At 43.0% G+C, this 22,065-nt stretch overlaps 1 protein-coding gene across 1 annotated transcript in view; it reads right to left on the reverse strand.

Annotated features, from left to right (window-relative positions):
* The window catches only part of LOC126162004 (brachyurin-like), a 70,522-nt gene that overhangs the window by 41,246 nt on the left and 7,211 nt on the right, over positions 1-22,065 (reverse strand). The window contains exons 3-4 of the mRNA XM_049918225.1: positions 10,392-10,560; positions 4,419-4,585 (exon numbers count right to left, since the gene is read on the reverse strand). Of these exons, the coding sequence (XP_049774182.1) occupies positions 4,419-4,585; positions 10,392-10,560 (336 nt within the window). The remainder of the gene's footprint in view (positions 1-4,418; positions 4,586-10,391; positions 10,561-22,065) is intronic.

The raw sequence follows: 22,065 nt of genomic DNA on the forward strand, positions 1-22,065 counted from the left end.
GGTACGCATTTTGGAGCCTGTATTTAGTGGACTATTTGTCTTGTTTTTGTTTCATATACCTCCTCTCATTTATACTGTTTTCCAATGACACACAATTAGCGCATAAGGCGTTATTTTGGCAATGTCATACAGTCTAGGATGTATAGTTATGTTCTGATGTATTAATTTGCAAAGATTCACTATTCAAACCCCCCCAAGCCCAAACCTCCCCCCCCCCCTGCTCCCGCCACCAATACCTACTTGTATAATAACGTTAGCCGGAGCATAAAACCTACAAGGCTTTGTCAGTGATTCATAACATTCCTAAGTTAGCGTTTAAAGATTTAAGAATGAGGGTTAGATCCTCGCTCCTCCCGAATCCCAGCCATTGTCTCCATAGGAGGAACTTAGCCTTCAATTGCCTCCATATGAGAAATTTGCTCGCTGAAAGATGTGTGCACTAATCAGCATCCCTTGATTCCATTAGTGAAGTAAAAGAACCGCCAATAGCTTCTTCAGATCAGTAAACGGAGATTTTATGACTGGAATGTGTTGAAATTTCTCGAACGTTCTATTTACTGTTGTTGTTGTGGTCTTCAGTACAAGGATTACAATCAAGAACAGCTGTCAAGATGAGAAACATAGAAGTAGACATCCTCGGTGTAGAAAAGCAGCTTGAATCACTTAATAAAGGCAAGACCTCCGGTCCAGATTGTGTACCAGTCAGGTTCCTTTCAGAGTATTATGATAAAATAGCTCCACATTTAGCAATTATATACAACCGCTCGCTCACAGAAAGATCCATACCTAAGGACTGGAAAATTGCTCAGGTCACACAAATACGCAATAAGGGAAGTAGGAATAATCCACTGATTTACAGGACCATATCACTAACGTCGATTTGCAGTAGGGTTTTGGAACATTATGAAGTATTTCGAAGAAAACGATTAATTTACACATAGCACGGATTCATGAAATATCGTTCTTTGGAAACACAACTAGCTCTTCAAACTCATGAAGCAATGAGTGTTATCGACAGGGGATGTCAAATTGATTCCAAATTTTTAGATTTCCAGAAGGCTTTCGGCACCGTTCCTCACAAGCGTCTCCTAACCAAACTGCGTGTCTATGGAATATCGCCTCAGTTGTGCGAATGGATTCGTGATTTCCTGTCAGAAAGGTCACAGTTCGTAGTAATATATGGAAAGTCATCGAGTAAAGTAATATCCGGTTTTCATCAAGGAAGTGCTATAGGCCCTCTATTGTTCCTGATCTATGTTAACGACATAGGAGACAAACTGAATAGCTGTCTTGGATTGTTTGCAGATGATACTGTCATTTAACGTTTTTTAAAGTCATCAGAGGACCAAACCGAATTGAAAAACTATTTAGATAAGATATATGCATGGCGCGGAAACTGGCAGTTGACTCTGAATAAAGAAAAGTGTGAAGTTATTCACGTAAGTACTAAAAGAAATCCGCTAAATTTCGATTACGCGATAAGCCACACATATCTGAAGGCTGTAAAGTCAATTAAATACTTAGGGATTACAATTATAAATAACCTAAATTGGAACTATAACATAGCTAATGTTGTGGGTATAGAAAACCAAAGATTGCGATTAATTGGCAGAACACTTAGAAGGTGCAACAGGACTGCTAAAGAGACTGCTTACACCGTGCTTGTCCGCCCTATGCTGGAGTATGCTGTGCGGTGTGGGATCCGCATCAAGTGGGACTGACGGAGGACATCGAAAAAATTCAGAGAATGGCAGCTCGTTTTGTATTATCGCAAAATAGGGGAAGTAGTGGCACAGACAAGATTCGTGAAATTGAGTGGCAGTCACAATTTTTATCGTCCATCTTTCACTTCCATACATTGAAGAATTCCATACAAATACTTGCAGAAAAGACATCCTCACACTTAAATCTGTACTCGATGTTAACAAATTTCTCCTCTTCAGAAACGCTTCCCTTACCATCGACAGTCTACGTTTTGTATCCTCTCTACTTCGACCATTATCAATTATTTTGCTGCCCAAATAGCAAAATTCATCTACTATTTTAAATGTGTCTCATTTCTTAATCTAATTTCCTCAGCGTCACCTGATATAATTCGCCAACATTCCATTATCCTCGTTTTGGTTTTGTTGATCATCTTGTATCTTACTTCCAAGACACTGTCCATTCCGTTCAACTGTCTTCTAGGTCCTTTGCTGTTTCTGACAGAATTATAATGTCATCGGCAAATCTCAAGGTTTTTATTTCTTCTGCCTGGATTTTAATTCTCACTCCATTTTTTTCTTTCCTTTACTGCTTGCTCAGTATACAGATTGAGTAACATCGGGGATAAGCTACAACCTTGTCTAACTCCCTTCTCAACTACTGCTTCCCTTTCGTGCCCCTCGACTCTTATAACTGCCATATGGTTCCTGCACAAACAGTAAATAGCCTTTCGCTCCCTGTATTTTACCCCAGCTACCTTTAGAATTTGTAAGAGAGTATACCAATCAACATTGTCAAAAGCCTTCCATAACTCTACAAATTCTAGAAACGTAGGTTAGCCTTTCCTTAATATATCTTCCAAGATAAGTCGTAGGGTCAATATTGCCTCACCTGTTCCAGCATTTCTACGGAATCCAAACTGATTCTCCCTACTACCAATTTTTCCATTGTTCTGTAAGGAGTTCGTGTTAGTATTTAGCAACCGTGACTTATTAAATTAATATTTCGGTAATTTCACACCCGTCAGCACCTCCTTTCTTTGGAATTGGAATTATTATATTTTTCTTGAAGTCTGAGGGTATTTTGCCTATCTCGTACATCTTGCTCGCCATATGGAAGAGTTTTCTCTTGCTCTCCCGAGGCTATCAGTAGTTCTAACGGAATGTTGTCTGTTCCCGTGGCTTTGTTTCGACTCAGGTCTTTCAGTGCTCTGTCAAATTCTTCACGGAGTATCATATCTCCCATCTCACCGTTATCTACGTCCTCTTCAATTTCTATAATATTGCCGTCACTTACGTCACCCTCGTGTAGACATTCTACATACTCCTCCCACCTTTCTGCCTTCCCTTCTATACGTAGGACTTGTTTTCCATCTGTTCTCTAGATATTCATTCTCTTTTCGTCAAAGGTCTCTTAAATTTTCCTGTATGCGGTATCTATCTCATACCTATGATATATGCTTCTACATCCTTAAATTTGTCCTCTAAGCATTGCTGCATAGCCATTTTGCACTTCATGTCGATCTCATTTTTGAGGCGTTTGTGTTCCTTTTCGCCTTGCATTTTTGAGGCGTTTGTATTCCTTTTCGCCTTGCATTTTTGAGGCGTTTGTATTCCTTTTCGCCTTTTCATTTACTGAATTTTTATATTTTCTCCTTTCGTCAATTAAATTCAATATCTCTTCTGTTACCGAAGGTTTTCTACTAGCTCTCATCTTTTTACCTACTTCATCCTCTGCTGCCTTCACTATTTCATCTCTCAGAGCTACCCATTCTTCTTTCACTGTATTCCTTATCATTCCCTCATGCTTCTTCTGAACCTCCTTACAACCTCTGCTTCTGTCAGTTTATCTTGGTCCGATCTTCTTGAATTCCTTCCTTTTTGCAGTTTCTTCAGTTTTAATCAACAGTTGATAACCAATAAATTGTTGTCAGAGTGCACATCTGCCCCTAGGAATGTCTTACAATTTAAAACCTGGTTTCTAAATCTCTGTCTTACCATTATCTAATCTATCTGAAACCTTCTAGTGTCTGCAGGTCTCTTCGACGTATACAGCCTTCTTCCATGACTCTTAAACTAAGTGTTAGCTATGATTCAGTTATGCTCTGCGCAAAATTCTACCGGGCGGCTTCCTCTTTCATTTCTTACCCCCAGCCCATATTCACCTACTACTTTTCGTTCTATTTCTTTACCTAATGTCGAATTCCAGTCCGCCACGACTATTCTAGTTATACAGTGTATACAGTGGTAAATTTTTAGATAGTAGTTCAAATGGTTCAAATTTCTCTGAGCACTATGCGACTTAACTTCTGACTCGCATTCGGGAGGACGACGGTACAATCCCGCGTCCGGCCATCCTGATTTCGGTTTTCCGTGATTTCCCTAAATCACTCCAGTCAAATGCCGGGATGGTTCCTCTGAAAGGGCGCGGCCGACTTCCTTCCCCATTCTTCCCTAGTCCGATGAGACCGATGACCACGCTGTCTGGTCTCCTTCCACAAAACAACCAACCAACAAACTTAACTTCTCAGGTCATCAGTCGCCTAGAACTTAGAACTAATTAAGCCTAACTAACATAAGGACATCACACACCGTAGCGGTCGCTCGGTTCCAGACTGTCGCGCCTCTAACCACACGGCCATTCCGGCCAGCTTTAGATAGTGTAGGGAACTATTTGTCTATATGATAATGTATCCACATATGTGTGAGACTTACTGCTGAGCGGGACGTTGGTACCCAGGAAGACGACGGCGATGTCGTTGTAGAGGTTGTTGGGGTTGTATTCGGAGTGCACCGTCGCCGACCTGGTGACGATGGTCACGCGGCTAGGCTCGACAGCGCTGCGACTGATGGCTCCAAGGCTCACCTCCCACGTGCTGAACCTGTCGTAGCAAAAGAATGTTTCAGCACACGTTATCGCGACGAAGTAAGAATGAACTGACTTAATAGCATTCAGGACAATTTTCTTCCTTCTTCTTTTTCTCGACAGCGTTAATCTACACTATTATGGGCTCTGCTGTACTCAAAATTTGGCAATTTTAGGTCAGTTTTACTTTTGTGGCCAGATACTCTTCCTGACGCCGAGGTCATATGTTACCTCAGGGAGGGAAGCCGTGTGCTCAACTTGTCTGTGGATCGTGTATTTTGTATCTTCACTGGGCGTGAAAACGCCGCGAACCGTCGCTGTCAGCACAAATGTAAACTGTACTAGCTGACGGTGGCTCGACTACATATCCGGGGAGCTGAACCTCGGAAGAGGGAAAGGAAACTCGACATTCGAGTCGATCTACCGGGGATGCAAAGAGTCTGAACAATGCGTAGGGATAAGCGCAGAGAAAAACACAAAACGTGACCAGCGCGAGGAACTGAACAACCAAGCACCAGAAACAACGCACGGTGCAAGGTGAACGCCCCAGCCAAGGAAGTGTAAATCAGCTTAAGAATGCAGCTCCGGTCTATCACTGCCGACAGGTAAACTCCTGGGTCAGTGACTCTCCCTATAAAATGCTATGAGCGCGCCTTCATTGGAAGCGTGGCGCACCATTCTGCAGTGAAACCCACGCCACATCTGCGTCCACATCGATGTCCACAGGCGGGAATGCTAATTCCGTCACCCCTGAAAAGGCCACGGAGCGGCGGCAGGACGAGCAGGCTGGAGTAACGGATGGTCCGTCTGCATCAGTGGGGATGAGAAGAAATCCAAGGGCGAGCGGCAAAAGGAAGGCACTGGTTCCAATTCCATGTAGTCCGAAGTGGGAGTTGCAGGATCAACACCACACTACCCTATTCTGTGGGTGAAAGGATGGCAAAGGAAACGGTGAGGGCGGTATGCACGCTGTATCAATTTAGTCTATTGGTAGAAATATGCCGTGACAGACACAGTCGTCCTGCTGACACGTAAACCCATTTATGCGAAGCAAGAGCTGTTGATGGCTCTGTGGAGGGTGGGGGGGGGGGGGCGGCACGGGTGGAGGGGAGGCTTCTCTCTAGGCACTTGGTCCACCTTCAGAGCAGAGTGTGAGAGCAGAGCTACTCCGCATTCTGTTTGAGCAGTTTCTACATCTGCTCGTGCTGCAGCTTTTTCTGCTGTTCCTGGAAGCGCAACTGCTCCTACTAGCACTGCAAAAATGCCATCTCCGTGGTGGCCACAAATTAAAACTACAATAGAAAGAAAAGGAAAAGCGTCACACGCATAACAATATCCTACCTCGCCACTTTTGCATCTGCACAGGGGTGACAGATCTGCAAAACCACCACACTTGGCACAAATTGTTGCAATCTACACTAGCCGACTGGAAAGCCCATGACCTGAATCCCCAGAAGAAGGAATGAAAAATCGTCATGAGAGCTGATCTATCAGGTGAACAGAGTCTGAACACTGCGTATAGACAAGCGTGGAGGAAAACACAAAACGCGCGATGTAAATAGCACTGAACATGTAAGTAAACGGAAATAATGGAGGACAGGTCCAAGTTAGTTGAAATCACTGTAAGAACTGACGGACGTGAATTATGGCCACCGACAGGAAAACACGATCAGTGGATCTGTAAAATTGAGAACTTTGGATGATGTATGACGCTGAAGCGCAATTTCATCTTACAGGCAAGGGTAGTAAACATGAGACATTTCGATACCAGGACATAAAGTCTTTGTGAATTTCATTCGATGTACTCAACTGGACCGTAAATATGCCTCGCACACAGACAGGAGAACATCATATGCACAGGTCAGTATTTGAGAAAGGGCGCGTAGATGGGCTCAAAGACGACGGTTGGAGTAATCGACGCATTGTTCGACATTTCAGTAGGAGCGATGCTATTATTCGATGATGATGGTAACAGGAATTGGTGAACGAAGGCTGAACTGCGTGCTAGGTGGGTAATCTTAATTAAGTCTGTAAGTTGTCTTAGTGTCCTGTGGTTAAGTACAGAAACTATAAATCTGTAGTGCGATGTATTGTAATTATTATCGTGTCTCCCAGATTTTAATTATGTTTGATTGTGTCGAAATCATTTAATTGTTAATTTCTTGTTTGAGCTCTGCTTGTAGAACTAAACTGGAGTGAAAACTAAGTTCTGTTTGTTATTGATCTATTGCAAGAAATTTTATGTATATTTGTTAAGCTGAACTGGTTCAAATGGCTCTGAGCACTATGGGACTCAACTGCTGAGGTCATATGTCCCCTAGAACTTAGAACTAATTAAACCTAACTAACCTAAGGGCATCACATACATCCATGCCCGAAGCAGGATTCGAACCTGCGACCGTAGCGGTCGCGCGGTTCCAGACTGTAGCGCCTAGAACCGCTCGGCCACTCCGGTCGCCTGTTAAGTTGAACTCACTCATGCACAACCCCCAGTCCTAATCCAACGCCACTGAAATGTTACGTATCCATATCTAAATAGTGGCAACTAGAATAGCAACACCGGGAAGGACAGCAAATAGTGAAACTTCCTACTGGTTTTCAAGTATGAGGTAGTAGGGGACTGGACGTAGAGCTAGGGGCTGGTAGTACAAACGGTCTGCTGCCAGCGCCGCTCTGGCGAGGCAGTTCTTGCCGAATGATTGTGGGACACCTGGACGAAAACTGTTGTTTCGCTTGACAAGAGCTTGATCTGTCATTATTTCCACCGCCTCTTTGATCACAGATTCTCAAATCCCTTCGGCACTGTACAGCACTGTGACCTGTTCGAAGTTATCATAAGGTGTGTCCATCATTGTTTCTCTGTTCTGCAAATTTGATATAAAGGAACTCTTTTTGTAAGCTGCACCCAGTGCCGCAATATACTGCAGAGTGTTTGATCTATCTACAACTAACATTGCAAACGCCTAGTCGGTTTTAATGGACGGCACCATATTTTTAATTCTGCTATTATTCGGGAAAACACGGTTCATAGGTTTTCATCCGGAGGCATCGAGCAGGAGCTATAGTTCGGTAGTTCGATAGATAGGTTGTTTCTCTCAGATAGTTTCTCTCAGATACTCGACCTGTACATCAGGATGGGTAGCACAAAGCTTTAATTTGTCAAAGTCCTACAGCTCCAGAATTTTCTCCCTGGTGTAATAATTTCGAAATAAACGTTATATACGTTACCCAAAGTTCCACCCCCTCCCAAAAAGCGGGATACATAGAGACAAATACGAAGTAGGTAGACTAGACATCTCGTCTATGGCGATGTCGTCAGAATCTGAACACAAGCTTTGATGAGACTGTAAATGTGTGATGGCATTGTCAAGGAACGATGTACTTCCAGAATTCACGTGTAATGATTTAAGGATAAAGACTAGACCCTTACTCCCGCCAAATTACTGTCCACTGTCTCTGTATGAGGTACTTTCTCGTTCAGGGACGTGTGTAGCGCACAACATTTCTCGACTTCAGCATTAGAGTAAAACTTCTACCAGAAGCTTGTTAAGAATAGTAATATTTTGATTTAAGTGGAGAGTTCTAGGAATGTGCTACAGTTTCTCACACGTTCTTATACGGTGTCGAAAACGATTTGTTTTTATATGTGAACTAGCGAAACATCCCGGCTTCATACGGTTATTTACGATGGACGAGTCGTCGGGGTTAGCAGCAATGCCGCCACCGCGCATGACTATGAATAAAAATCAGAGAACAACTTTGACCATTTAAGCAGTGCACAGCAGGGAAGTTCTCAGGAGGCCTGAATGTTGTCTGTTCCGTAGTTAATGGCGTTTGGAGTGATTTTATAACCAATGCTAATAGGATCTACCTGAGTGTGTGTGTGTGTGTGTGTGTGTGTGTGTGAGAGAGAGAGAGAGAGAGAGAGAGAGAGAGACAGACAGAGAAAGAAAGAGAGAGAGAGAGAGAGAAAGAGATCGTCAGAGACTTACATCTCTTTTTCTTTCCCTTAATGCGTGAATGCACATTCACACTAAGCATTCTGCGCCAATATTTCCGCGTGGTGGTACATTAAAGAAAGCAGAACGCATGTACTCAGTTTGAGTTGAGTGTGTTGCACTTTGCAGAGCTGTGCTTAGAGTTCTTCCATTCACCGCTAGATGTCTATAACATTTGACATGCTTTTCACTGCAGTAGTGGTGTTTAATTCGTCATAGTTGAATAAGTATTTAAAGATTATATACGCATTCCTTCCTCATAAGTCAGTCTATCTATCAGTGAAAAACCAGATCAATATCCTCCATACAGTAGATCCCGAGATTAGCACAAACATACTGATAGAAAAGTGACTAAGCACTTCAGTTTATATGTGCATAGATAGATAGAAGATCCTCTGTTATGCCAGTGTTGCCAGCATCTCTGCACCCACCCACTTTTACAAGTCCCTCCAAATCATCGAACGCCATGTGCTCCGCCTTGTCTTCCATATCCACCTTCATTCCCCCACATGGCTCCTGTTCGACCTCATCCGTTTCCTCCAACATCTCCACATACTTTACACTGTCCGCAGGCTTGATCCTTCCATCCCCTGGTTTCCTCCTTCCTCTCCACCCCCCGCCCATTGCCACACCTCTATCGCTGTATCCCTCCCTCTCTCCACCTCCACACCCTCCATCTCCTTCATCAGGGCAATTTCCAGCGTCTCCCACTCTCCCCCTCCCGGATGTTGAACTTCGCTGTACAATGTACCCTTCCTTCCAGCTGTAACCTGGCCATGTTCCCTTCCCTCCCTAGGGTCCCTCTTTCCCTCTCCCCTCCTTCTCTCAGAGCAGATTTTCCTCCTCCCCCTCCCTGCATCCCTGCACCCCCTGCTCAACTGTGTCCCTCCATCATCCTTCCCTCCTCAGCCCTCTTCGACGCGCCCCTGTCGGTCTCCCCCCCCCAGCCCCCCTTCCCACCCTTCTTCCCTTCTCCCTCATCTCCATGCCCCTGGTAGATCCTGTGTTTTGTTCATCGTCATCAGCGTGCTATGTCAGTGTTGTGTTGGTGCTGTTCTCCTGTGTGTCAAGAGCTGTGGTTTTACTTGTGTGCTTAACCTGTTTATCGTCCGTGACTATTCCGTGCTACAACGCCCGTCACGTGGCTGTTTTATTTCCTTTTATTGCTTTTCTGCATCTGCCATACTGTGTCTGGTGCCTTTTAATCAAGTGCGTGATTTTTTTGTGTGAATTACTTTTTTTAGATTTTTATCTCCGATTTACAGTCATCAGTTTGAATGTTTTCTTTCCTTCTGTTCAACCTCTATTGTTTTCTATATTATGCCAAGTTTTCTTCTGCATATTGTTGTAAATGTCTTCCTGTCAATTTTTGCCTCTCGGCTGAAGAGCAGCACTTACGTTGCTGCCAGCCTGCCCCTGATGGGGAACAGAAGTAACAATAAAGGGAATAAAAAGGAAATGATAGAAGAGAGAGAGAAGATAGAATGCAGAAGACAAATAAAGGCTAGGTAGGCTAACACGGTAGATAGTGTTGCGCCTTGTCAGATGAGGGCAAATGCCGTTCCCTTAAGGCAGGAAGAGTGCAATTCATAGTACACTGAAGATGACTTTATACAGGATACCAGTCCATCTCCTGAAGTTGATCAGTAGGAAGCTTGTCGAAACGTTGCTTCAAGGCTGTACTGTTTTAAGGTAATAACACAGGAAGATTTCGTCAGTGCAATTCGACATCAAGTCTTATAATTGCAAACGAACGTAGTCTTTTTTCGTATAAGCATGAGACCACCTTTTGGCTCTTGGCGTTGGTACATTGGTTTTACTCACCCGGAGGCACAGTGCCCCGCTGTTAGGACGACAGAGGTGGAGATTAGTGACCCACCGCACAGGTAGGAGTAGTCCATGACGACGGACGCCTGGTGTGGGAACTGCCCGAGTGAGGCTGGGAAGCCACCTATAATGCGGCCAACAGCCTTCTCAGCCTTTGGGTGTCCAGCTGAAACAGGCGGAAACTGGTCATTGATTGGCAGTTTAGTTAAACACTTCAGGAGGGATTTGGGAATATGACAAGTTTTTGTCGTGGTTGTGTCTGTATATTCAGATAAAACTGCCACAAGTCACACAAATGCTCAACTTAAAAAATGAAGTATCAAGAAGAGGTGGTGGGATGACAATATAACTTCGTACACCTGCAATTGGCATGTATGTAAATGACAAGTGGAATGGCCACCAAAGTGAATTAGTGTTCTTCGTGTTTGGTGTTGTTGGTAGGGTATACTAGAAGCGGGATCAGCATCAGATGCTGAGTGATCACTGTGAAAAACACGGAGATGCTGTATACTCGCGTGAGACACCATTATGACCATCTGAAAGAGTTTGAAGGGGCGTCATTGTTGGCCTCCATTTGGCCGGCTGGTCGAATCGTGTAATGTCTAAATTTGTGGGACATTGAGGTATGACAGTGACCTGAAATTGGCCTGCAAAGGAAATGTAAGGGCAGGCATACTTGTCTTCAATGCTCTGGTCGACGACTTTTGACCATCACAAGCGAGGACCAACTTGTTGTGAACCGAGCTGATTGTAACCCCTTCATATCAGCGCCTGCCATCCGAGAACACGTAACAGACCCACTGGAACATTCTGTGTCATTCCACAACGTAGACATTTGCGTCTGGAGGCGTACCACGCCGAGGAACACCACTTCGTCTTCGTGACTTATCTCTCGAGCGACAGTAGCTTGGTGGCAACTTTCAACAAGACAGTGCTTTCAAATATGTCACGTGTCACTGTGAACTGTCTGCCTGATGTTGACGTACTACCGTGGCCAGCAGGACACCCAATCTGCCCTTATAGGACATTTATGGCATCTGTGTAGATGTGCCAGTACACTAAGGACCAGTTGACACAGTTGCAGACCTACTTGTCTCAGGAGAGGACACAATGGCCTTCTGACACCCTTCCCAACAGACTCAATGCTTGGATCCAGGTGAGAGATGGTGCAACGTCACGCTGATATGTGGGACACACCGGCAAGTTCTTTATAAATTTGACTTGAAATTGTAATCTCTGCAATAACATCATACACGTTCTCAACTTATGAAGTGTGTGCTTCTGTCCATTTCTCAGGTAATGTAATTCACTGTTACCGACTTCGCTCATCAGATGAGAGCATCGGAGCAATGATGCATGTTGTGCCTTTTATTGACTGACTATATGTGAAGTTGTTGTTAAATACTGTAATTTGGGCAGATGTGATGTTGCTCACCCATAAGGGGAGAAGCTTATATTAGTGAGCCTAATGTATGCGACTTGTGGCTGTTTCGTGTGAATATTAATTAAAACGGTCGCCGTGTACCCCGTAGGCTACCCCTACATTTTTTAAAAATGATGTCCAGTTTCTGTATTAACCAGTACTGTGACCTCCATATACAATTTACCTTTTGTAATGTCTGTAAAATACTGCTATTTGTGAATTATCGTATGGAATTTCCAGTAGATTCACAATCTCTGCAAACCACTGTGAAAAGCGTGGCAGAGGGTACTTACCATCATTTCCTCCAGTGAAATTCACGTACAAAGCGTGGGAAGAATGATTGCTTACATTCATCTGTCAGCACATTATTTGTCTCATCCCGTCTTGAGAATAATTACAGGAGCAATAAATAGGGGGCTATAGTATATTCCTATACTTTTTACTCATCGTCTTCGACATATCGTCGAAGCAGGAGGCGGAAGACTTGCCAACAACAGAGTGCCAAATTCAACCAGGAGAACCACAGACCCAACTCGCCGGCTCAAAGAACGCCCCATGGCGTGGGACGGGAGAAATCAAAACCACTTTCCCTATACTCAAAACACACTGTGAATGACGTTGAGGATTATTTAAGACAACTTTGACAAAATGAGGGTCCCAAAGCAAGCAAATAACACGCACGGAAAGTCTAGAGGATATACCCAGACGCATGAGAAAATTACATTGCGCATGTGATGGTGCATAATACCAAAAATGCCTAAGGGTAAACAGGGGAGACATACAATCTGTAATAAACCACCATAAAGCAACCGCTAGTCTTTCGCATTACAGTCAAAATTAGATAAAATGCCTCCATGCCTTAGCTCAATCTGGTTGTTCAGTGTGAGTTGCGGATACAGTTCCATCGCACGCACCATCTCCACCTCTTCTAATACATAAATAGTGAGACACTTTTCCTGTGTAAGTAATATTCTTAAATTTTTAGTCGTGTGACCACGGAGTGATCATACTCTCAAAAGTCAGTACTCAAGGCAGTCCTTGAACTTTGTGCTCTCTGAGCCACACATGGACCCACGTCCACTCTGCCACGCGTAACGAGTAACGCAATAGTCATACATGATACAATAAATCCCTGTTGCCTGATATTTTTGACAAGTCATCTGTACTCTGTATCTCACTCCCTCACCCAATTTGCCAGGCGCAGAGAACGCAGGTCTTATACTTTTTTGCCGTGACATGTGAACCGTGCTGGCCCCAGCTTATGCGTTGGTTTAAACCTTGACTGTTACTCTGCGTTTGGTTTCCCGCAGTTATTGCGGTTATGCCATGGTTCTTCCTCTTTCTACGTGTGGCAGCAGCAGTGTGTATCGATATTCGCGCTTTGTACTATCTTTGGTCTGGTGCTTATAGTTTCCAGCTAGCCGGTGTGCGGCAGTCGGTCGGTTGGTGTGTATGAGCCAGGAACTCTCCGCGCAGCGCAGTGGGCCGGGCTCGCTGGCAGTCTCTACGCAGTGTTGGAGTGTGTGGGAGCTCTTCCAATTGCTACGAGGTTCGTGGCTCACCGCCCTAGGACATCAAAATTGAGTGTTGATTTAATTACCGAAGCCAGTCTGTTAACATTGTGCCGTTGGTTCTCATGGTTGGCTGTTGGGGAGTTGCCCGTGAGCAACAGCGAGTTTTCGAGCTGGCGAAAGTTTGGCCACCATCTGGTGGACTTTAACTGCATTTGAAGTCCAAGTGCACCAGCGGATTTTCTGCCTTGTGGCAGTATTCGGGTTACCTGCCCTGGCCGCTGATGTAAAATTCAGGCAGTGTCCTTTCGTCATCGTGTTGTCACTGTCCAACACATGTGTGTAGTTTTGACAGATTATGCAAACTTGGTTGTGGGCGGCTACGCCTTTTACGTTTTGGCTTTGGAGTTTTGTCGGTGGGTCCGTTGACTGTTTCTTGGTTGGATTGCCAGCGGATCGGATATAGTTGGGCCGACTACCAGTCTCCCCTAAGCGAACGTTAATATTTCAAGTGCAGACCGACCCCTGGAAACCTCTGAGCGCCGCTGGTTGTACTGCCTTTTCTTATTGCTGTTTGACTGTGTATTTTAATGGCTCGTAGCCGATGGTTTGAATTTGTATGCCTGCAGCCGCTTTAAAATTGAAAGTTCCTTTCTTGTCAAGTCTTGCATTGTTTGGGCCATCAGCCTCATTAAAAAAAAATTTCTGGATAAAGCTTTGGGCGTTCTGCCTTTCGAAAATTTATTGTTGTTGTGTTTTTTTCAATTATGGGCCTTCTTCCGTCTTAAAATTTAAATTCCTTACTTGTTAAATCTCAGATTGTTTGGGCCTTCAGCCTCATTTAAAAAAAAAAGTTATTTAAGGATAAAGCTTTGCTCCTTCTGCCTATGAAAATTTATTGTAGTTGTCTTTTTAAATCATGGGCCTTAAGCCGTTTTAAAATTAAAAGTCCTTACTTGTCAAGTCTTAGATTGTTTGGGCCTTTAGCCTCATTTGAAATATTATTTAAGCATAAAACCGTGCACTTTCTGCCCTTTGAAAAATTATTGTAGTTGTGTTTTAAATCATGGACCTTCAGCCGTTTTAAACATTAAAGAGGTTGTGCCCTTAAGCCATTAGATTGTGTGACATATTCATTCGATAGTTAAGGTCGGAAATTTGCACTGTTATGTTTGGGCAATGTAATGTGCGTACTGTAAGACCTTCGGTACACACACCATCAGATTATTTGACTTGTCGCTCTAACGAAGTAGACGAGTATCAGCAATATGTCTCGTGCTCTCATCGTAACATGTTTATCTTCTACCGTTAGGTCAGACGATAGAAATGCCACTTGCACGCTTAGAGTAGCAGATTGACGGTGACCAACTTTAAACAGAACTTGATTAATTTTCACATACATTTATTAAAATAATAACAAGCATAAAAATAAATTAACTTGGTTCTGGATGCTATTTACAATTGACAATCTGAAGTTCCTTTGGTCTTGGTACGTTAATCTTATTCTCACATATCTCTGATACTTGACACAGTGTCTATACATTTTTCTTCATGGCTATGTACAGGAATATGATAATCTTATTAGGCGCAGACTGAATCTTGAGTACAGACAAATGCAGACTAATGCAGACTGACTAATCGGAGGTCTGCACACTCGTTATAATACCTAAAGCGTTCAGGTATCACTGCGCGAGTGTGAACCGCGAGGAGAAAAGGTTCTACGTTAGCAGCAGTCTCATTGGCTGCGTGACATATTAATACGCGGATCGGCGGAAGCAGAATTTGGTCCGTCATTAATTGTAATTTCTTTTTCATGTAATCATTTGTGACGAAACGAGAGAACAAAGTTACAACAAAGGAGATAAATAGCGGAGATATGCCAGTCTATATAGCAGTTATCTACAAGGAGTAAGTGTACGTTGTCATATTTTATTCTGCTGACTCGTCTATGGGTAGTAGCAAAGAGTAGATAGGCACATACTTCCGTAGTAGAGTAGCGTTAGTTTGTGTTACAAACTGTGTGTCAGTTCAATACGACTACACTCCTGGAAATTGAAATAAGAACACCGTGAATTCATTGTCCCAGGAAAGGGAAACTTTATTGACACATTCCTGGGGTCAGATACATCACATGATCACACTGACAGAACCACAGGCACATAGACACAGGCAACAGAGCATGCACAATGTCGGCACTAGTACAGTGTATATCCACCTTTCGCAGCAATGCAGGCTGCTATTCTCCCATGGAGACGATCGTAGAGATGCTGGATGTAGTCCTGTGGAACGGCTTGCCATGCCATTTCCACCTGGCGCCTCAGTTGGACCAGCGTTCGTGCTGGACGTGCAGACCGCGTGAGACGACGCTTCATCCAGTCCCAAACATGCTCAATGGGGGACAGATCCGGAGATCTTGCTGGCCAGGGTAGTTGACTTACACCTTCTAGAGCACGTTGGGTGGCACGGGATACATGCGGACGTGCATTGTCCTGTTGGAACAGCAAGTTCCCTTGCCGGTCTAGGAATGGTAGAACGATGGGTTCGATGACGGTTTGGATGTACCGTGCACTATTCAGTGTCCCCTCGACGATCACCAGTGGTGTACGGCCAGTGTAGGAGATCGCTCCCCACACCATGATGCCGGGTGTTGGCCCTGTGTGCCTCGGTCGTATGCAGTCCTGATTGTGGCGCTCACCTGCACGGCGCCAAACACGCATACGACCATCATTGGCACCAAGGCAGAAGCGACTCTCATCGCTGAAGACGACACGTCTCCATTCGTCGCTCCATTCACGCCTGTCGCGACACCACTGGAGGCGGGCTGCACGATGTTGGGGCGTGAGCGGAAGACGGCCTAACGGTGTGCGGGACCGTAGCCCAGCTTCATGGAGACGGTTGCGAACGGTCCTCGCCGACACCCCAGGAGCAACAGTGTCCCTAATTTGCTGGGAAGTGGCGGTGCGGTCCCCTACGGCACTGCGTAGGATCCTACGGTCTTGGCGTGCATCCGTGCGTCGCTGCGGTCCGGTCCCAGGTCGACGGGCACGTGCACCTTCCGCCGACCACTGGCGACAACATCGATGTACTGTGGAGACCTCACGCCCCACGTGTTGAGCAATTCGGCGGTACGTCCACCCGGCCTCCCGCATGCCCACTATACGCCCTCGCTCAAAGTCCGTCAACTGCACATACGGTTCACGTCCACGCTGTCGCGGCATGCTACCAGTGTTAAAGACTGCGATGGAGCTCCGTATGCCACGGCAAACTGGCTGACACTGACGGCGGCGGTGCACAAATGCTGCGCAGCTAGCGCCATTCGACGGCCAACACCGCGGTTCCTGGTGTGTCCGCTGTGCCGTGTGTGTGATCATTGCTTGTACAGCCCTCCCGCAGTGTCCGGAGCAAGTATGGTGGGTCTGACACACCGGTGTCAATGTGTTCTTTTTTCCATTTCCAGGAGTGTATTTGTAACAAAACGGTCATTGCATAACCATTAGCACGTCATTAGCTACTGAGTAAACAGTATATGTTACACATTTTCTTTAACGGATCATTTAGTATTAATTATTGTTTGATTATATGGTTAAGACAAGATCTCAGACCAAGATGGCCCAATCAGGTGAAATTAGTGTGCCTCAAACTAATGTGCAGGAGGTAGTTGACCCTATGACAGTTTTACTGAAACGAATAGAGGAAATGTCTCGAGAATTTCGAGAAAGTCAAGTTTCGTCTCATAACGAACTACACTCTGCTCTGCAAAAACAAATAGCAGAATCACCGTCGATATTTAAATCAGAGATTAATATAATGAAAACAGCTTTACAAATGCAGATTGTAAATACGCAAGAGAAACTTAAAACTAAAATAGAACAAGTTTCTCTTACGCAGACAGCTTTAATAACAGAGTTTGAAATTTTTCGGGAAGCACACAAGCACCTACTCGAAGCGGTTAACAATCTTGAGTTAGAATTTGATAAAGCGTCACAAAAGCAAGAGCAGCTATCGGCCACAGTTACAGAACTGTCACAGGAATTACATAACGTTACAATAGGACAAGCTAACGTGGTTAAGCAACAGCTTACACATGAGATGGAACAGTTTTCCGATGTTTTTAATCAGTGGCTCGGTGAGCGTGATTCGCAATTAGCGGACGCTGTTGAGCAGAAAGTTCAGTCTGCAGTCACCGAAGCTATAAATGACAGATTCTCAGAACAAAGAATTATCAAACGACTTACTGAAAATTCGGAAACAGTTCGAAGAAGTATTGACAGACACAGAACTTGAACACCAAGAATTTTTCAAAGGTCTGCAAGAGGTGCGTAAACAAATTGACGATATGCGTCAGTCTGACCAAGATTATCAGTCAGTAGGTTCCGAGAACATCTACACAAGCGAGAGAGTTAATCCATCTGGCATCCAACAAAATGCTGGTGTGCATGAACATCGACATACTGACAATTCCCCATATAGTAGTGGCATGCAGGATCGTGTATCATGTTATGCAACACTTCATACGGAGGAAAAACGTATTAAATATAGACAATTTCCAACTTTCAATCCAGAAAAGAAAACTATTATTCCCATCGTGCACATAAAATCGTTTAAAGGAGTTTTACACAGGATTTGGACAGAAAGACAGAAAATTAGTTATGTAAGTGGACTTATGGTAGGAGACGGAGCTATGTGGAGTAGGGAGGCAATAGACACTTATCTTATGTACTCAGATTTTGAGCAGGCTTTTATCGACAAATATTGGTCTCCTGCAATACAGGAAAGGATAAGAAAGCAAGTATATAACCCAGAACCATATAATTCAAGACTTGGAACACTCAGGAAATATTTTGAGCGATATCTCAACAAAACAAAATATTTGTCTGAACCAATTTCTTCCAGACACTTGATTAGAATATTAAAATCCAGATTGCCAGTTGACATACAAACAAAATTGCTGCATGTCAACGACAGTAACCTGGAAGAATTCTTGACAGCAGTCGATATGCTATTAGAGGATATTAAAGCTATGTCCTACAATCCACATGAGATCAATGGTTTAAATGAAAGGAACTATAGCAACAGTAATCACAACAACAGCAGGCAACAATAATCAAATAACGATAATGGGCAACAAGGACAGAGTTATGGATCAAATAGTAATTCTCGTCAGGATAATAGTAACAACCAGGGTTACAAATCCCATAACAACAGGAAACAGGGAAGAAGATAATAATCTTGGATATCGTCAAAATCCCAGAACATCAGGTTGGAACCAGTCACACAATAACAACAATACTCCACACAATCACAACAATAACAGCAATAATTGCAGAGATTATTCCCCAGTAATTACTGATGTTAGTGATGAACACAACTAACCTAACAATGGACAGGATAACTAATATCGACCAACTTTAGCCCCAAAAGGCTGGTCGGAATTTGTGAATGGGGTCGTGACAATAAAATAAAATTGATTAGATACAACCATGTTGATATCAGGGAAGAATTGCTTGAAGGTGATAAAACTTGTAACTTTAAGCCACGAAGCATGCCAAAAGCGGCTATAGAAGTTAATATTGAGGGTTTTAATTTTAGATACAGGCGCAAGTGTAAATACTATCTCCCGAGCTCTCGTGAAGAGGTTACAGGAACGAGCAAATATACCGACCTTACCTGTGGCAAACTGCAAAATATTAGGTGCTGTAGGAAGACGCTTCAAGTCAGTGAAGCTACAGACAAGATTTAAAATGAATTTAGGAAATGGAGCCATTGATTGCACGTGCCTAATTGCCCCAAATCTTGTCGTAGACTTAATTTTAGGACATGAATTACTGAGAGAGTTAAATGCAATTATTGATTTCGCCTCCAGTAAACTCGTGTTGACTGTTGATGGTGTACCTCTGACAGTTAATTTAATTCAAAAGCAGGAACTGCATGAACGCTACTGTCGTAGGATCGAAATTAAGCTGATAAAGAGAAGTTTCCACAGGAAGATTTCTAACCCCCTAACCGAAAAATCAGAGTTAACTATAGGAGAACAGATTGATGTTAAAGTAACTGAAGCAAACGCCCTGATAGCTTAACAGAAGCTTGAGTTGAAACAAATGTTAAGTAATTACACCGTGGTATTCGATAAGAAACCGGGTGTTATCAAAAATTATGTGTGCCATTTAAATATTAGGCCACACAACACTTACTGTCACCCATATTACTCCATTCCATGGGCATTAAGATCTGCTACCGATCGGGAGATACAGCAAATGATTAGCTGGAACATGACTGTACCATTCAACGGTCATTATTGCAGTTCAGTACATCTAGTACCAAAGTTAGATGGTAGTGTACGTTTGGTTTTGGATGCTAGGGAGATTAACAAATTTATTCTTCCTGTGAGAACCCAACCTCCCAATATAGAAGAACTAATCCATAAATTTCCTGGTGTCAAGATTTTTTCTACAATTGATTTGCGATCCTCATTTTGGCAGGTTGTGTTAGACATGGAATCAAGGAAGTACACAGCATTCCTTTATAATGGCTGCAGTTATCGGTTCACGGTATTACCATTTGGTTTAAACGTGAGTTCAGGTGTTTTTATTTCAGCGTTGGATACTGTCTTGGGACCTGAGCTGTGTGAATTGGTTACCCCGTTTGTGGATGATATGTTGATTGCTACAACCAACTGGGAGCAACATATTGCAATCCTTAGAAAAGTCTTAGAAAGTTTTAGATTATCAGGAGTAACTGCTAACTAGAAGAAATCCAAGTTTTCAATTTCCTAGGACATCTTATTACATCCTATGGGATTTTGCCAGCTCAAAAGAAAATTGACGCAATAGAAAACGTGCCATCACCACGCAACCGAACACAATTAAAGGCATTTCTGGGATTAGCTTCATTTTATCGTCGTTTTATACCGACACAGGATCTTAATTCAGAAGCATTAATATCCTTACTTAGGAAGAATATGTCATGGCAATGGACTCCACATTGTGAAGAAGCATTCAACAGAATCAAAGTGGCACTTGTCAGTGCACCCATACTACACCATCCAGACATGACAAAGGATTTTGCACTAATGACAGATGCATCGTCATATGGTTTAGGAGCTTGCTTATTTCAAATTCAGATGGTTGACAATAAATCTATTTTTTGTGCCATATCTTTTGCAAGCCAGACACTTACTGTGAACAAGCATACACAATCACAGAGCTTGAAGCCTTAGCAATGATATGGGCATTTAGAAAGTTCCACTGTTACCTAGCAGGTGCTTATACAAGAGTGTACTGTGACCATCAGGCACTAAGTTTTCTAAACAACTGTAAACTCCTTCATCCAAGATTAGCAAGATGGATACTAATACTTCAAGAGTACCAGTTTGAAATGATATATGTCAACGGGAAAGAGAATATTAGAGCTGATGCTCTTTCCAGACTACCAAAAGGATTAACTGAATCTGAAGAAATAGATCAAGCTACAGAATTCAAAATCTTATTAATGAAGGATGTTGAAAATAGAAGAGGTTACATTAAGATGTACAAATACATGACCAATTTACAACTAGAAGATCCTCGATGGACACAAATAATTCAGAAGATACAGGCAAATGACTCACCTAAACTGAAAGAGATGTATCAATTAGATGACAATGTCTTATTCCATAGAAGACATTCTCAATTGAAGCAATGGTGTGTCTGCACTCCACACGATTATGAAAGGAAATTAATATGGCATACACACACAGTCTGGGGACATTTTGGGGTAAGTAAATGTACAGAGAAGATAGGTAGATACTGTCACATTTCTAACTTGAGAAAGGTTGTACAAACTACCATAAGGAGTTGTCAGATTTGCCAAAAGGCAATCATGGAGCAAGAGGGCTGTTGCATCCGATTGTGGTTGAGGAACCTTTGAAGGTTGTAAGTGCTGATGTAATGGGACCCCTACCACGAGCCAGAGGGAATGTTAAGTACAGTGTCGGATTTTACGATTTATTCACCAAGTATGTAAAATTGTACCCGATCAAGACTTGTACTGCAAAGGCAATTATTAAGAAAATCATCATTGATTATATCCCAGGTGTTGGGAAACCCAACATTTTATTATCTGATAATGCATCAAATTTCACCAGATACAGACGGTAAAGATTCTTGAAGGAAAGCTGGATTAAACATCTATTAAGTTCTAGATTTCATCCAGAAGCCAATCCAATTAAGAGGCTGTTCTGAGAGTTAACAGATTTATAAGGACTTATTGTCACCATAAACAAACTTTGTGGGTGGACTATTTAAATTTTGAACTATACACCCTCAGAACTGATGTTTAATAGAAAAGAAAATAATGAGTGGATAAATTGTCTACCTAAATTATCAATCAGTGAAGAACCTAGGGAGGCAAAGATTCGTCAGGCACTATCAGTGATTAAAAGAAAAGCTCAACAGAGAAAAATTTATTATGATGAAAGTTTAAAAAGAACAAAGACATTTCAGACTGGGATAAAGGTGTTACTCAAGACATATCCCAAAGCATCATTGCTCAAGAAAAGGAATAAGAAGTGGTCATTAATTTTTTCTGGACCCTACAGAGTAGGGTCCAGAAATCTAATGACTAGCAAAGTAAAGGGCATGTATCCGGATAAAGATTTAAAGCCATATTTCTCAAAAGACTGACACAGTCAATGATCTAGGATAATTGTGAAAAGTTTGATTTTAATTTGTATATTGTACTAGTGGTGTTGTGTTATTTG

The sequence above is a fragment of the Schistocerca cancellata genome, chromosome 2, assembly GCF_023864275.1.
Source record: "Schistocerca cancellata isolate TAMUIC-IGC-003103 chromosome 2, iqSchCanc2.1, whole genome shotgun sequence".
NCBI lineage: Eukaryota > Metazoa > Arthropoda > Insecta > Orthoptera > Acrididae > Schistocerca > Schistocerca cancellata.